Source organism: Prionailurus bengalensis, chromosome B1 (assembly GCF_016509475.1).
Source record: "Prionailurus bengalensis isolate Pbe53 chromosome B1, Fcat_Pben_1.1_paternal_pri, whole genome shotgun sequence".
Taxonomy (NCBI): domain Eukaryota; kingdom Metazoa; phylum Chordata; class Mammalia; order Carnivora; family Felidae; genus Prionailurus; species Prionailurus bengalensis.
The window spans coordinates 174,553,137-174,569,584 of record NC_057344.1 but is presented as its reverse complement, the minus strand read 5'-3'; the positions used below and the strand labels follow the sequence as shown (position 1 = coordinate 174,569,584).

General features: G+C 47.6%; 1 protein-coding gene across 1 annotated transcript in view; it reads left to right on the top strand.

The window, feature by feature from the left end:
- TBC1D1 (TBC1 domain family member 1) overlaps positions 1 to 16,448 on the top strand; it is a 224,312-nt gene that overhangs the window by 192,286 nt on the left and 15,578 nt on the right. Inside the window, 2 exon segments of the mRNA XM_043572803.1 lie at positions 11,867 to 12,111; positions 14,108 to 14,267. Coding sequence (XP_043428738.1) covers positions 11,867 to 12,111; positions 14,108 to 14,267 — 405 coding nt within the window.

The following is a 16,448-nucleotide window of genomic DNA, read 5'->3' as shown; positions in this document are numbered from 1 at the left end:
CACTGGCTGCCTCTCTGCCTCACCTCTTTCCCAGTCCTGGCCTGGTCTCTACTGCGGGCCCTCCGAATGCAAGCCCAAGGCCTGAAAAAGCTCTTTCCAGCAGTGCGTCTTCAAGAAACCTCTGTGCGTGTCTCCGGGTTTTATCCAGGGAGCCTTCCAGAGCCAGACTGCCCTCCTGACTTGAGCTGGGAAGACCACCCAGCGGTGGGCCCCGGCGTGCAGCCCACGGGCTCTGCTCAGTCGGGTTTCAGGGAGCGCTCACGCGGGAGTTCTAGCAGACTTTGCCCCTGCTTCCCCCTCACTCCTCGCCAAGGGGCAGCGTGTGCCCACCTAGTTGTTTAGTCTATACTCTCTATTTAGTCTGCACTGTGGCTAACGCGAGGCCTAGTAAAGGTGTGCAGTGCTGCCCAAAAACAAATCCGTATTTCAGTTTTTCCTGGAAGGCGGCATCTGTATCCTGGCCACAACAGAATGCCTGTTGATTGGGGTATTTTGGAACTTCATGGGTTTTTGTTTTCCTGCCGCTTGCTTTATTTTCTGAAATGAGCTGCTAATGTAATCAGCTTTTTATAAGATTTTTCCCTGCAAAGAGTAAGAATAATAGGTAGTCAGGCAGTTTCATAGTTTATATAACATATTGCTTAACCTTGTCGGGTTTCAACTTTACACAACACTATGTGAATGTGGACACATATTATTTCCACTTTAGAGATGATAAACGAAGCCCAAAGAGGTCGTGTGCTTTGTTCCAGTTACAAGCTGCTCGGTGGCAGAAAGTTCTGGAACCTAGGTCATCTTAGTGTCTGTATCGTGTCCCTTCCAGGACACTCTGTAGCTTCTGTCTTTCTTGGATCTGCCTCCCACCTGCCAACACAGCTTCCCCACCTTAGGGATGACCACACCCAGCCCAGGGAAAATAGAGCAGAGGATGCTTAGCGAATCATTCTTAGTTCAGGAACCTGCCCCAGCCTCTTAAGCCTGGTTCCACCTACAGTAATTCGTGCTGCCCCCAGGTAATTGCAGCTTTTCTCTTCTCTGGCTCTCCCTACTGAGTAGACCACATGACAACCAACGTCCTGCCTTCTGGCTGTGCCTGTCACTCTGGTCACGGCCACACTTAAAAGCTGCCGGTGACAGTGAGCAGCTAGCTGGAGACCCCCTTCACTCTCCCTTCCTCGGCCTTCTACCATTTCAGGGCTCCTGTCCCTGGCATCCCAGCCTGGATACCTTTCAGCACTCAGAACGTGCACCTACGAGGCTCTCCATCCTCTGCCCTGATAGGAGGGATTTAGCCAGAACAAAATGTGAACCGGTAATCTGAGGACACAGATAGAAACTGCTCCCGATCCTCCCCCACATCAATTACTTGTTTTATTAATCTGTGTTCTATAGGTTAGTAAAGCGGTGGCATAGCTTATATACTCCACAGAGGTCTAGTGAGTCTTTGGTGACCAGTAATAGTATTTTTGAGGGACTTCGAGTCTTTTTTTTTTTTTGAGAGAGAGAGAGAGAGAGAGAGAGAGAGAGAGAGAGAATATCCCAAGCAGTCTCCATGCTCTCAGCACAGAGCCCAACATGGGGCTCAGTCCCACCAACCATGAGATCATGACCTGAGCTGAAATCAAGAGTCAGACGCTTAACCAACTGAGCCACCCAGGTGCCCCTGATGGACTTCTAGAGACCCTTCATCAGTGACACCTACACGGGGTTAGCCATGCCCGTGCTGCAGCGAGAGGCAAAGGCAGGTATCCACGGACATGGTGGGGTCCACGATCCAGCATGGGAGCTGTCGTACTGATTTTTGCTTCCACTTAACATATTGTAACCAAAGGTGTAAAGCCTGCCTGGTATCTTTAAGAAAAGAAGCTGTAATCCAAGTGTTATAAAAAAGAATTTTCTCCTTGCTTTTTTAGAATCCATAAAAGATGAGGAGGAGAAGAGCCTCCAGAGTGAAGGATGAGCCGAGAGTGTTTAAGAAGACTAAATATAGAAGGGCAGACAGGGTTTTCCCTTCTCCTTCCCTCTTTGGTATTTGCCTCACTTGGCCGTGCCACAAAAGCTGAGTGCTGTGCGCTTTTGGTAGGAAATGGGGTTGTTCGTTAGCAGAGGATGGGTGCTGGTAGCCGTTTCATTTTTGGGTTGAAGTCCTGTGTGAGAAGCTAAAAAGCGTTAATGGCAAAACCCAGAAAAGTAGCTAGAATTTGTTGCACAGCAGTCTTGCTATGTAACACTCCTCTGTGTCCAGTTGGGGACTTGGGCAGGATGGAGGTCAGATGAACAGTCACAGCTCAACAGTCACAGCACCAACGGCTACATGCATAATTTCAGCAGGTCTGTCCTTGGCTCTGGTATTATCAAGACCACATTATGGGAACGTATTGATCCCCGAAATAGCATATTGATCACTCTTGAACCTCAGAGTGACAGGACTAAATGTGGATGTGATACAGCGGGGTGGCTTCATGTCTCCCTCTATTCTTCAAGCCAGTCACCGGTGTGCTGGCAAACAGCTCCCCCAAACCCCTCAAAAGGAGGCCTGATGATAGAATTTGCAGATTTCCACAGTGTAAATGGGCTAATTTTAAATCACCCACTTGAGGTCACTGATTGTGGAATTTAGCAGAGATGTGCACAGACACGGGAGGAGCCAGTTCTAACAGTCACTGGACCCAGCCAAATGTTTCCTAAAAATAATCTGCATATAGAAGATGCACTCTGTATGCACTCTCCCCACTCTGCCCCCGTGTCATTCAGTAGTCATTCCACAGATGCTTCTTGAGCACCTGGTACATTCCATGCCTTCTCAGAAAGACACATTCTAGCGGGGAAGACCAACATGAAACAACCGATGACCAAATTATTTCATTAAAATTGTGAGGAGTTGCGCAGAGCATATCTTTTCTCCAGTATTTCTCAAATTCGGCTCAGAGCTAAAACGCGACCATTTCAGAAGACCTTGGGATCACAGCTGTCATCAGGGAAGGAGCCTTGGAGATCATTCAGTTGTTAGGGTTACTGTTCCTTGTGCAGATGAGGAAGCTGAGAGGCAGAGGGTCACGTCAGAGTGCTGGTTTGCCAGTACCACCCCCTGGAGACACAGGAGTCGCCAGGTCCCTTGTGGAAGCAGCAAAGAAAGAAACTTGTCAATTGCAGACCAAATAACTTTGCAGGTGGCCTGGTGTGTGAGAGATCACTGGCCTCCCGTAGCAGCTGCAGTGAAGTAAACCAATGCTGAGGGGCTCATGGGTCTCCCCAGGATTAAGTCAAGTGAGCTGTGGAGAGAGTTGGGCAGGACACTCTTGACACTGGAATGGTATTTCTCCCGGAACCAGGCACGGGTCACCTGAGGATCCCTTGAAGGCCTTGTGAGAAACACACATTCCTGAGGTCACCGTCCCCGATGGGCCACTGAAGAAGACTTCTAGATGAGGGCCGGGAGTGTGCATGTTTACAAGTGCTTGGGTGATTCAGATGTCATTAGTGTTTGGAAACTGCTGGGAGAAAGCCCATCTTCACCCTCAAAGTGACAGAGAAGGAAAGATTCATCCTGGAAAACCATCCCTTAGCAGGGTCAACACTTAGACTGTTGAGCACTACATGAAATTAAGTTGTAGGTCATTTAGAAATACGTCTGAATTGTGGGTCTCCTTCTAGGTCTTTCCAGCACGCGTCACCACGTAGACGTATGAGACACAAAATCATTCCATGTCTTTTTAATACAAATAAGGAGTTTCTTTCTGTTCATATTTGACTCTGGTCACTCAGCAGTCTCCTCGCTCTATATGTGAGGGACACCCTGCCCTAGAGAGAAATCTGAAGGCCTACGTTTCTCTACTTCATAGCAGATGATAAAATGGTGTTTAAAGAGGCAGGTACTGTAGCCTGATGCATGTGCAGGAAGGAAGGGCTTCACAGTTTTTACCCCGTTTCCCTCAGGGTTGGCAGGAGCAAGGTACTTTTCCCAAGCCGGAGTCTTTCTTTCAGTGCTCAGTATGCTGTTCCTGGGCAGGCGGGTGGGCGGGCAGGCAGGTGCAGCTTCTACCCTTCTCACTGAGTCAGACGCTTCTTCTAGAATCTGCACAGACTTTGAACAAACATGCATGGTAAGCAGCATCTTACTTGTAGTTAATAATGTGCGTAGTGAGCAGTGAGGTCCAAGGGGCTAAACAAGTCCTGATGTGTGCACTGCCCAAGACTCCAGTCACCAGCGGCAGATTAACATGCAGATACGTGGTCTTTATAAAATGCAGGGCTCTTTCCTGGTGCTGACTTAATACCTTCTAAATGGGGTTGGAGGGTTGCAGCACTCAGTACCGGATTACGTGAATGCAGATGCAGATTCTCCAGGAACGTTTTTAATTGGCCTGGTCCATTTTCTGCTCACCAGGCTCGCCTCCTCCCTTCCCTCCCTCTCCTGGGTGTGTACTCAAGAGTGTGGGTGAGCTGCGGTGTTCTTTTAAAAGAACCATGATAAACACATACCTATAAACATACCATTATGAACAATGCATTTTCCAAAATAAAAGAAATTTGGAGGCACTGTTTTATGTTTTAACGTCTGGATAAATAGAATTAACTGATTCTCATTTTTGTTTCTGCATTTAATCTGTTGTGTTTATGTTGTTTGAAACACATGAAGAGAAAGCCAACCTTGCATAGATAGATATATAGCTGGAAAAGGGAGGAAGGACCACATGGACCCTCGAAAGACCGACCATACATTGAGAACTATTGACCTAGAAACATGTAATGTAGGGAAACAGCGTCCCCCCAAATAGAATTCAGTACATAGACTTCACTACGAAGTCAGATGGGCAGTCCTTCTTCTTGTCCCTTTAGTCAAGAGCTTAAGACCAGAAGCTTGTGACTGTCCCTACTTAGGAGTCGGTGCGGGGGCCTCTCTTGCTGTGCCTAGTCCCAGACGCTGTGAGACAGGAAATGGCATTGGGAATGGCATTGGGAACACTGGGACGTTTGTTGCAGCTCAGTCAGGTTTGTGTGGACGGTTTCTTGCATAAAGAAAATCAGTGGCAGCTTCTGACACTGCAACATGGGAGACTAGACCAGTCTGGGTAATTCCTGAAGATCTGGAAGTTTGGGGCTCTCTGGTGTTTTGGTGAATCTAGATGGTGATGCTGTTTATTCCTATTTTTATTTGGAATTGTTATTAGCGTTCAGTTCCACGTGTTGATGAAATTCTAAATTCCATGGAAATCAGTTGCTAGGCCTGTACTTTGCCTCAGAAGTTTGTTAGAACATGAGGTTTTTAAACTTAGATGGAACCTTACAGTCAGTAGAGAAAAAGTTGTGCCTCTACCTTGAAAGAGAAGTTGTGCATTTTTGCTACAGAGCTGTTGTGTGTATGCTTTTTTTTTTTTTCCTCCTGTCTTGGTTGGAAGCTGGGTTTTTGTATGTTTTCTGTGTGGTAGATCTGAGGACCATTGCTCATGCTTGAGCACCATTAATTGCACCCACTTGTGTGGGGCATTGAACGTGTATGTACTCCCAGCCCCACAAAGTATGCATTCTGCCCTTTAAAGAAGAGGAAAATGTGTGTCAGATGGGTTTGGTGGTCCATTCCGAGCTACACATGCTGCGGTTGGAATTGTGGGCTACTCCTCTGCACTTGACCACGCTGCCTCATGGACAGATCCACATAGGAACATTTTCTCTCCATTCATCAGAGCTCATCTGTCATGTTTTATGTAAGACACTCAGCTAAGTTCTACATTGTGGTTGTATTGTTTTGTTTTTTTTCTCCACTATTAAAAATGGGAAGGATAACACCTCTTGTTGAGGTTGCATGGGTGAATTAAGACTGAGCCTGAGAACCAAGTTCTGTCCGTCCCGGTCCAAGATGTGCACCCTACCCCACACACGTGTTACCTTTCCTTTCCTTCCCTTTTTGTGAAGTTTCCGAGGGCCTAAAATAAAACCTAATTGTTCCTCACAAGTGGCCCCTAGCTTTCTACTTCCTACCTGGTCCCTTCTGTATGGGTAATTACCCTGTTTTCACTTTCATAAAAGTGAGTCCTCCAGGGGAACCTGTGTGGCTCAGTCAGTAAGTGTCTGACTCTTGATTTTGGCTCAGGTCATGATTTCACGGTTCATGAGATTGAGCCCCATGTTGTGCTCTTTGCAAATAGTGTGGAGACTGCTTGGGATATATTCTCTCTCTCTCTCTACCTCTCTCTCTCTCTCTCTCTCTCTCTCTCTCTCTCTCTAAATACATACATACATACATACATACATACATTAAAAAAACATTTTTAAAAGTGAGTCCTCCGGGAACAAGGTTGAATAGTGAATAGCGCTTGCTAAGCCAAATTCAAGCATTTGGAAGCAGAAGGGTACTTTCTCTTAAAAATATCCTGTGATGTATTTTCTCACCTAATTTGTTGTAAATTGTGATAGAAATTAACACAGGTCTATAGTCCTAGATCTGTAATTCCAAAACCCAAAAGACTGATGAAAACCAAAAGTTTTTCTGTAACTCCTTTTTTGGCAGAACGTCATGAGTCCTGGATTCTTTGGAGGCAAAGTTTGACTCAAACTGCCATGAGGCCTTTCATAGACTTTGCTGTTCTCCTTAGTGTGGCTTTGCATTAGTATCGCTGCAGTATCGTAAGTGTGATGACGCTGCGATCCTCAGCCCCGCTTGCTAGGGTTACGTAACGTACAACCGATGTGTCACCTTTCTAAAATTCAGACTCTGAATTGTGAAATGCATTTCCTTCAAGGGTTTTGGTTGAGCGACTGCAGAACTATACTGAGTTGGTTCCATTTATGAGGTTCTCCAAGCTTTATAGGTCCCAATAGGAATTTGCCCCACCCTCTACCCTGTCTGCTCTTCCTGATTAGTTCTTCATTTTGATGACTCACCTGGTTTCCCAGGCTAGAAATGCCGCGGCCTGCTCTCTGCTCTCTCCTCAGTCTAAGCCTGTCCCGAGAGTAAGTCCAGAGTCCAGTGCTGGTCACACTGCCCCACCACTGCTCTCCCGGGTAAGGGCCTGTGACCGGTCCCTGGCTCGTGTCCGGGCTGACGTCCTCTGGCCCTTGCCTGCCCTGGGTTGTTTTGCAGGCCGGCTCCTGGAGTTTTCTTTAGCGAGGAATCATGTCTCTGACCCCTCAGTGACCTGCTGACTCCATGGCCCTCACACGGCCCATGGGCTAAGCCTGCTTTCCAAGCCCTTTGCTTACAGGCCCTGCTCTTAACTCTCCCGTTCTCTCTCCTGATGGGCCGACCCCAGACTTGGGGGTCCTGCTTGTGTGATCGCTGCTGCCTGCGTGCTTTCCCCACCAGCCTGCTTGGTTCACACCTGTTTCCCCTGCTTGGTCACTTCCTCCAAACAGCCTTCCTGGACTCCTGGCCTGGGCCTGGGCCAGGCCTCTTGGCTTTCGGGCTCATCTCTATAAATTGTCCTTCTGTGCCTGTCCTTCCAGTGCTCGCTGTCCCCATGCGATGGCAGAGAACCGCTAGTATCTTCAGTCATGTGAAATCGTCTCTCTCAGGTGACAGCCTCATGAAGGCAGGGCCACGACCTCCCGTCCTCAGCACCCTGTGTAAGACCTGTGGTCACTGAATATTGAGTTTTCTGGATTTATCCCCCAACTTTTTTTCCCCTGCCAGACTGTGAGTCTCTTAAGGGCAAAAAAAAAAAAAAAAAAAAGGTGCATCTTTCAGTTCTGTGGCACAGTTCCTGTCCCCAGGGGAGCACCGAGGCCGGGGTGGGGGAAGGATTCTGTTAGCGTGCTCACATGAGGACTTTGGAAAGCCCACATCTAGCTTGCGTGTTCTTTGGTGCACGAAGCAGGCCTAACGTGTGCTGCTGCTTGAACAGACCTTTCCCATGAATAACCGTCGTCGTCAGAACCCAGGCTCGGTGGTCACGTGGGGCATCCCGCCCCCGTGGCGGGTATTTATTCGGTGCCAGCTATGTGTGGCATCACAGCAGGCACGCACACCCTCTTGTGTCTAACCCTCACGGCAGCCCCAGCGAGTACAGTCACACTCCCTCCTTCTGGGCCAGAAGGTGAGGCTCTCAGGGATCCACCGAGTGCCCAAGGTCACACAGCTGGAACAATTGGAGACAACAGTGCCTGGTACAAGGGACTGTGTGAAAGTGCTGAGTGAGAAGTAAAGCAGAGAACACTAACCGAGTTGGAGGAGCTGGGACTCCCCAGGGGAATGCTTTGCTGAGGCGGCAGAGGACTCCAAGTCTCCATGAAAAAAAGGAAGGCAGGACTTTGGCTCTCCTGGCAACTCGTGCTGTGAGCTGGGGACACTGTGCGTGGTAATAGCTATTTTTCCCCGATTCCCATACCTTTTCCTTTGACATCTATGGTGTGAGAACTCTGTCTCCGGAGTTAGGGACCGGAGTTCAGATCCTCGGTTGGCCACTTAATAGCTGGGTGATTTTACTGAAGGGCCTTCACCCACCGCGTTTTTCTCAGTAAAATGCGGGTAATGTTACTGTCTGCGTGGTGGTAAAACGCTCCATGGAGTATTATCAGTGTGATGTATGGGCTTCTAAGATAAGTCCTGTCCCCACGTAGAGTGTGTGGATGGCTTTTTGAAGTTTCCTAAGTCAGAGACCCACAGTCCAGAGGTGTTTGCATATGTACTTCAGATGCTATCCAAGTGTGCATCTGAGGGCTTGTTCTTAGCAGAGGAGATGCTACGTGGAGGTTTTTCTTGGTGAAATTGGATAACATTCCAGATCTGTAGTTGATCAGAAAGTGTTCGGGCCTTGCCACCAGCGACTGCGGAGCAGAGCTTGAGGCCAACGCCCTTTGGGTCCTGCGCTCCATGGAGCCTCGGTGTGACACCATTGGTGGCCTGGTTCTGCTGTCAGACTGTCCCGGGACCCTCCTCCAGCTGAACCTTTTCCAAGAGGTGCTTGTTGGAAGCCTGAAGATAGAGCATGAGAAGTCCTCATGTGGTTCTTTTTTTCACGTCAGCGTGCTGATAAAGGTCATGTGTTGGGCGGAATTTGGCCTAAGGTTTGCTTTCTCGTAACATACTGTTTGGTGGCAAAGCTGCGGGGAAGGCGGCTGGAGCAATCCCTGAAGCTTCCTAGGGGGCCGCCTGCCTCAAACAGGGTGTACAGTTTGCAGGGCCCGTTGTGAAATGAAAATGCAGAATCGCTTGTCCATAAATTATTAAGAATTTCAAGACAGTGGAACAGCAGAGCATTAAACCCAGCATGAGACCCTTCTAAGCACACAGCCATTGCGATCACATGGGACACGATGCCTGTGAATGCCCCGCCCCAAATCTGATAATTGTTGAGTGCTCTAATTGCCAGAAGTCACTCCCTGGCTTGCTGGGCTCATCTTAGTAGGAGTCTTTGCAAGGATTAAATGAGAAATGTCCACCATTGATAGATGAATGGATAAATACGTGGTATATATACATGGAATATTATTCAGCAATAAAAAAGACTAGGATCTTGCCATTTACAACATGGATGGACCCAGAGGGTATAATGTTAACTGAAATAAGACAGAGAAAGACAAAGACCACATGCTTTCACTTACATATGGAATCTAAAAAACAAAAATGAGCAAACAAAAAAAAACCCAGAAACCGACTCATAAATACAAAGACACCAGTGTTTGCTAGAGGGGAGGGGTGTCAGGGTGGGTGAAATAGGTGAAGGGGATTCAGAAGGGGTAAAAATGTCCAGTTATGAAATAAGTCACAGAGATGAAAAGTACAGCACAGGAAAGGTAGTCAGTACTGTAATAACGTCGTCTGGTGACTACACTTCCCGTGTTGAATATTGAGTAAGGTACAGAATTGTCAAATCTGTACACCTGAAACTGATATAACACTGTATGTCAACTGTGATCATAAAAGTAAGTTTAAAAATGCCCCCTCTACACACAGGCCATTTAGTGCTGGCTCTTGTTTCTGTGAGGGGTAGCATCTAACACGAGAGGGCAGCCGGACTAGCAGAAGCGCCAGCACGGACAGATTGAAAGGTGACCGATCTTCCCTGGCGTTCCTGCACGCCACATGAGGTCTGTGTGTTCCGCCTCCTGTACCTGTTTGAGACCCAGAGGAGGTTGGAGGGAGGGGTGCATGCTGGGCTGGGGCAGGGGCAGGGGCATGCGCAAGATACGCAGAGGTGGGAAGAGCCCCGTCCGCTTCGAAGCAGGTGGGGGAAACGGAGTGAAGAGCTTCCTGTCTACTTTTGCCCTGATCTCTTTGAGAATCCAGGGAAAGCGATACACTCACGCTGTCAATACAACGGGCACGTGCGTTACTGAGCACTTGCAATACAGCAGCTCCAAACTGAGATGTGCTGTCAGTACAAGGAGTACAACTTGGTTTCAGAGGCTTCGTATGAAAAAAAGGAACGCAGAATGTCTCAGTAATTTGTGTATTGATTACCTGTTGAAATAACATTTGTTTATGTTGGGTTAAACAAACAGTCTTAAAATTAATTTTACCTGTTTTTTAATATGGCTGAAGGAAAATTTTTAATTACATGTGTGCCTGTCACCACAGTTGTTACATGCTGTAGACTAGGAAAATGCACAGGAGGCATAGTACACCCTCTCATGCTCTCACACACACTTGCAGGGCTGCGTGCAGCCCAGGGAGGTTCAGAGCCTCCGTACACCCCCTCCCTGCTCCCCGGCCATGCCCTGGAGTAGAGGATGAGGCGGGGAGAGTAGGTGAGGAGGTGTGCAGAGCTCCCAGGCTGGGGGGGTAAGATTTGTTCTTTGAGCACCGGGGGCTATTGATTGCTTTCCAGCAGTGGGAGGTGACGTGTTCAGGGTGTGTTTGGGGACCATTTGTTGGGGGAAGAGGTAGAGCAGGCACTGAATGAATGCAGGACAAGAGATCAGGAGAGTAGTTAGGCCGCGGCTGTCCTCTTAAGTCAAGTTCAGACAACCCGATCTGGGTTAGTTAAGTGCTTTCTCATGAGCCTGAGGAAGAACACATAAATGCATCCTCCCTTTGCTGAGGCTAAATAAGGTGAACAATGAACTTGTGGCCTAGATGCACCTTCTGCCTTTACTGATCCAGACGAGGCTGTAATTCTCACCTGGGTCCAAGGTTGGCCCTCGGCTTGGCTCTAGACGTTTCCTCTCTCAATCAAGTACTTTTCTTCCTGGGGGCACATTTCCCTGTCATGCACATTCCAGAAAGAGGGAGGTGAGGTGGTATTTGACAGGTATCAGCCACAAAAGCCTACGGGACAAAAGAAGTCCTTAAACCTTATCTGAATACCAGCTTTTTATGAAAATAATCAGGATGTTGAGGGTTTGGGTTGTTTTTTTGTTTTTTTTTTCTTTTTCTTTCTGGAAGGTAACTGTTTTGTGTAAAAGAAAACACCTGCTGCTTCTCGGTCTGTTTCAAAGCGCTGCTTGTGGTTTAAGAGTACAGAAATATGCATGTGGCATGAAGCATTTGCAGGCAGAACATGGAAAAGCTGGTCGGGGCGTGTCCATAGAAAGGCGAGGCCTGTGGCTGCAGGTGGGTGAGGTGGGACAAGCTGGTAACAGAGCCACAGCTGTCCCCTCCTCGTGAGAGTAGAGGTACGTTCAGAGGATCGACAGTTTTCTTTTTGTTGTACGTTGAAATCCAGATAACTGCAGGACCAAAGGTGGTTCTCATTTCTTTCACCTGAAGCACCGTCAAAGAAGGCACGGATCATTGCCGATTTTTTAATTGCTAACGTTACTCTAAGAGCAACCACCTACTCTTGTTGACAGAGCTGGTTTGTAATCCACCTTCCAAAGATCTGTTCTTTAACCTGAAGCACATCGGATTTCTGGTTCAATAAGCTTGCTTTCTTTTCTTTCTTTTCTTTTTGTTGATTATTATAACTAACGTGTATTATTTTTGCAGGGCGAACCTTTCCAACACATCCGTACTTCTCGGCGCAGCTGGGGGCGGGCCAGCTCTCACTTTACAACATTCTGAAGGCCTACTCGCTTCTCGACCAGGAAGTGGGGTACTGCCAGGGTCTCAGCTTTGTAGCGGGCATCTTGCTGCTTCACATGGGTGAGGAAGAGGCATTTCACATGCTCAAGTTCCTGATGTTTGAAATGGGACTGCGGAAACAGTACCGGCCGGACATGATTATTTTACAGGTAGAGAGCGCTCCTTATGCGTATGCCGGAGACAAATGCCAAAAATGTTTACGATCCCTTTCCAGGTCTCTGTGAGGAACTTTCCCCACCGTCCATTAACACCGGAGTAGCTGTCGTTGCCGGCCACTGCCCGTGTGCTAGGCGTTTCATATTGCCCTTCTCCTCTCAGCAGCCCTCAGGGAGACGCTATTCATCAGCTCAATTTATAGATGGGAAGACTGAGGCTCAGGTTACCCAGCTAGCGAGTGGCGGAGTTGGGGTTTAAAGCCGGCCCTGTCTGACTCCGGGCCCTCCCTTTACCCTCCATCACACCCCCTTCAGGGGATCTGATTTCTGCCTCCCACTGTGTCAGCCACTTCTTCCGCCAGGGATCCCCCTCAGCACACCCAGGCTTCAGCTCAAATACCGAATCCTGCTAGAAGCTCTTCCTGACCACCTGATGTTGTGTCCCGCACTTCACCCCTCCCCAGGCACGTGTACTGTGTTATGCCGCCTCATTTCTTTTGCCATGAAACACTCTCTGCCTGAAAGTATCTATCTTGTTTCCTTACTTGTTGACCTGTGTATCTTCTGACTTCTCTTAAAACATACCATGAGAAGGGAGGGATCTTACCTGTCTTGGAGCTTCATCCCTAGTTCCTAGAACAGTGCCTGGGATGAAGTAGGCACCCGGTCGGTATTTGTTGAATGGACAAGTGGCAGGGGGCAGGCCAGAGCAAAAGAAAACCAAACAGCGGTGTGTGTAAGTGCTGCCACTGCAACTTTCAGAGGTAGGGAGAGCTCCGGGCCCTGCTGCGGGACTATTCCGAAACGTTGGAGCACATGCATACACGTTCACTTACCAGCAAGTTCTCGGATATCAGAGCCTTAGAAAGTATTTTTTGGACAGGATACGTGACAGCCAAGGACTCTTTGAGAGCACCAAATTGGGTGCTTAAAAATGCTTTCGCCTCCACCTGTGAATACGAACCACGTGAACATAAAATTCCCACAAAACAAAGCTATTTCACTAAAAAATTTGGACCCACAGAAGACTGCCCACAGCTACAGTCAGGTTCTTTCTATGTGCTCCCCATTAGCTTCAATATAGGCGCATCTCCCATCTGAGAGATCAGAATTTTCAAGTTAATTTAGCATTGTAGCACACGGCCATCTTTGGGCTGGAGGCCTTAGTGACTCGATTCCTTTCGATCCAAAAAAGCCACAGCTACTACTGAAGATGGCTGCGTGGTCTGGGCCTCTGGAAACACTTGTTTTTGCCAGTTTGGAAAGTATGTGTCCAACCTATAGCATCTCATTGGGGTTCTGACCTTTTCCAGATTGTTTCTTTGGGCTCAGCCATCACGAACTGCAGAAATCTGGGCTGACGCTAGGACCCCTGTGAGCCGTGGGACCCATCATGGGCTTCCTGCCAGAACCATAGCAGTCTCTGAAGAGGGGACCCTTTGGAAAAGTTATTTTCTCCATCTTGAGATAAACACTTGTCTTCCTATTTTAACTTGCCTGGGATCTGTGTATATTTCAGGGGGCAGTCGGGGTCTAGAGCGAATTTACTAAGTGAGCGGGTGTAATAGAGCCTTTCCACAGTGCCATCATGTGCCCCCCTTCGCTCTTAGCAGAGAGGCTGGCTTTACCTTTCGGATTCCCCTGGGTTTGAGTTTTGCTAGGAATGTATATTTATAAGAGAGTTTGAAATGTTCCCAGCAGACAGATGTTTCGATTCTCTTAGCCAAGGAACACAGGGAACGGTAGAAAGAAAGGCAGTGGTAGGAGGAGCCCGGGTGTAAGTGTGCTGGGCCACACCTGGCCAGGACCTCGCAGGCACTGGGCACCCAGGACATGCCTGTTGGATAAGAGTAGTGGAGATCAGTGGTTATCACAATCCAAATAGAGTGTTTGACACCGTGATAAATCTCTCACAGCCTGAGTGGGATGAGTAACTGAACACACGTAGCAGGAATCTGATTGTGACACCTGTGCATGTGTGTCCCCGCAGATCCAGATGTACCAGCTCTCGAGGCTTCTTCACGATTACCACAGAGACCTCTACAATCACCTCGAGGAGCATGAGATCGGCCCGAGCCTCTATGCCGCCCCCTGGTTTCTCACCGTGTTTGCCTCACAGTTCCCTCTGGGATTTGTAGCCAGAGTCTTCGGTAAGTGTGTGTAATCTGTTTGCCCGAACCAGCCTTCTCCTGTCAGATGGGAAGCATTTAGTCTTGTCCTGTGGGGAGTCTCGTCATTTGTATACCTGCATCTTCTACAAGAATGGGGTGATTTGATGCTCTGAATCTAGTCAGCGTTGGGTTTTGTGGATTGCAAGACCTGCTTCACCTCTGATACTTACCTGGTGGGGTTTAGACCCACTCTTCTCACTGCCAGCCGTCCCCAGAGCAGATGTCTTAAAGACGTGGCCAGGGAGCCCCATGCTTGTATTCCAGGCGTGTGTCTCTCGTGAATCATCTTCCGCAACCTCTCTGACCTGCGGTTCTGTTCGTTGATGGCTCCTTGAAACTTTTTGTCCCATGACTTCTGGGCTCCTGTTCTTTTCTACATTCCCTTGGCATCTCTTCCTCCCATGTCTCTTCTTCCCTGCCCTTGGCTCTGCATTTCCTTTGTCCACTCACTGTGGAAACCCCTCCCTGCTTCACCTCACGTGGCCCCCGCCTCATCTTCCCAGAGCCCCCAGCCCTTCACCACTGTGCCCACTGGGACCGCAGGCAGCTCACATTTCAAACATCTCCTACTTTCTTGATTTACTTTTTGAGAAGATTGTCTCTGTCAAAGTTAAACGGTTATTCACATGCAAAGTCTCCAAGTGGCCTTGAGATGGCAGGGGTTAATAATCACATCTGCTCAGGAGCCCAGTGACCCCTGTGAGCCTAGGCAGCTCTCAGACACTGGGTTTTCCCTGCTTCAGAGTGAAAGAACTATTTTGAGAATTCAGGTTCTTTTTAATTTTCTTCTCTTACTGCGGAGGTTATTAAAAAATTGATAATCCTCACACATCGAGTGTTTTAAAAGTGTCGCTGATGGGCGCGTGGGTGACTCAGTCGGTTAAGCATCCTACGTCATGATCTCATGGTTTGTGCGTTCGAGCCCCACATCAGGCTCTCAGCTATCAGCTCACGGAGCCCACTGCAGATCCTCTGTCTCCCTCTCTCTGCCCCTCCACTCCTCTCTCTCTCTCTCAAAAATAAATAAAACTTTTAAAAAATTATAAAAAATAAAGTGTCACTGATGTTCAGTCACTTGATAGCTTAAAAATCTGTAGTCTTCTCATACTCTTTCAGATTTGCTTCTAGAATTAGAGACCATCTCAAAGGGAATGTCCAAAAACATTGCGAGAGCACTCCTTTGGCATGCTTGGGAAAGACAACTTGTAGATGCAAATTCTAGATGCCTGAAATTTGCTTTTTAACATCGGTAGGCATTGAGTTGGTCTTTGCTCCTCTTTTCCCCAGGGTACTAGATTTTTATTCTTACTCCTATCCACAAGGACTTCTAAAGACTTTACCATTTGGCTTTACTAGAAGAATCCATGTTCTGAAAATATTTTCTACCTGCATCCCCTTTTGCATAACTCCCTCCCCAAACTGATTCTTATTTTATGTCCCTTAAAAAAAAATCATTGGAACGAAAGAGATACTAAAAAAAAAAAAAAAAAAAACTCTCCTGGTTAAAAAAATCATTAGTGAGATTTCATGAACTATTTATATTTATACCATAGTTTAAAAAGAAGATAATTAAAAGCCTCAATTAAAAAAAAAAAACAACCACCTCAGAATTGTCTGCTTAGTTTACTAATGAAAGAGTCACCGAAACCATACGATCTCTAGCTGTAGGCTGTAGTCTTTCTTGCCAAAAATGTCTATATTTTCTTTTTACTTTTCTTACTCTGGAACTTAAAAGGAAATCATTAGTGCACTTTAGTTTTTCTCCTGATTTTTTCAAACAGGAGAGGAGTGAAGATTGAAATAGGTGGGAGTGGGGGTGGGGAGAGTTGATGTTAATGGTTCGAAAATAGCTCAAGAACCGAGTTACACCATTTGTGAGAAACCGTTGCATTCCGCCAAGGGGATTTGGATGGGAGGGTCAGCACTGAGTTCTTCCCCCACCGCCCCGTGCCCCCACTTGCAAGTAGTTCTGGGGTACCCTGGCCAGAGAACTGTGTCTGGAAAAGTCTTCCTTTAGGCTGCTTAGGTAAGAGGACAGCAAACAAACCGATTCGGAAACAGCCCTCCCACTGGAGAATATTCACATCTCTAAAGCTCATTCTGACGACTTCATAAATTAGAAGCTAAAGCCATCAAAAGCAGGGTATTTATATTACGTAA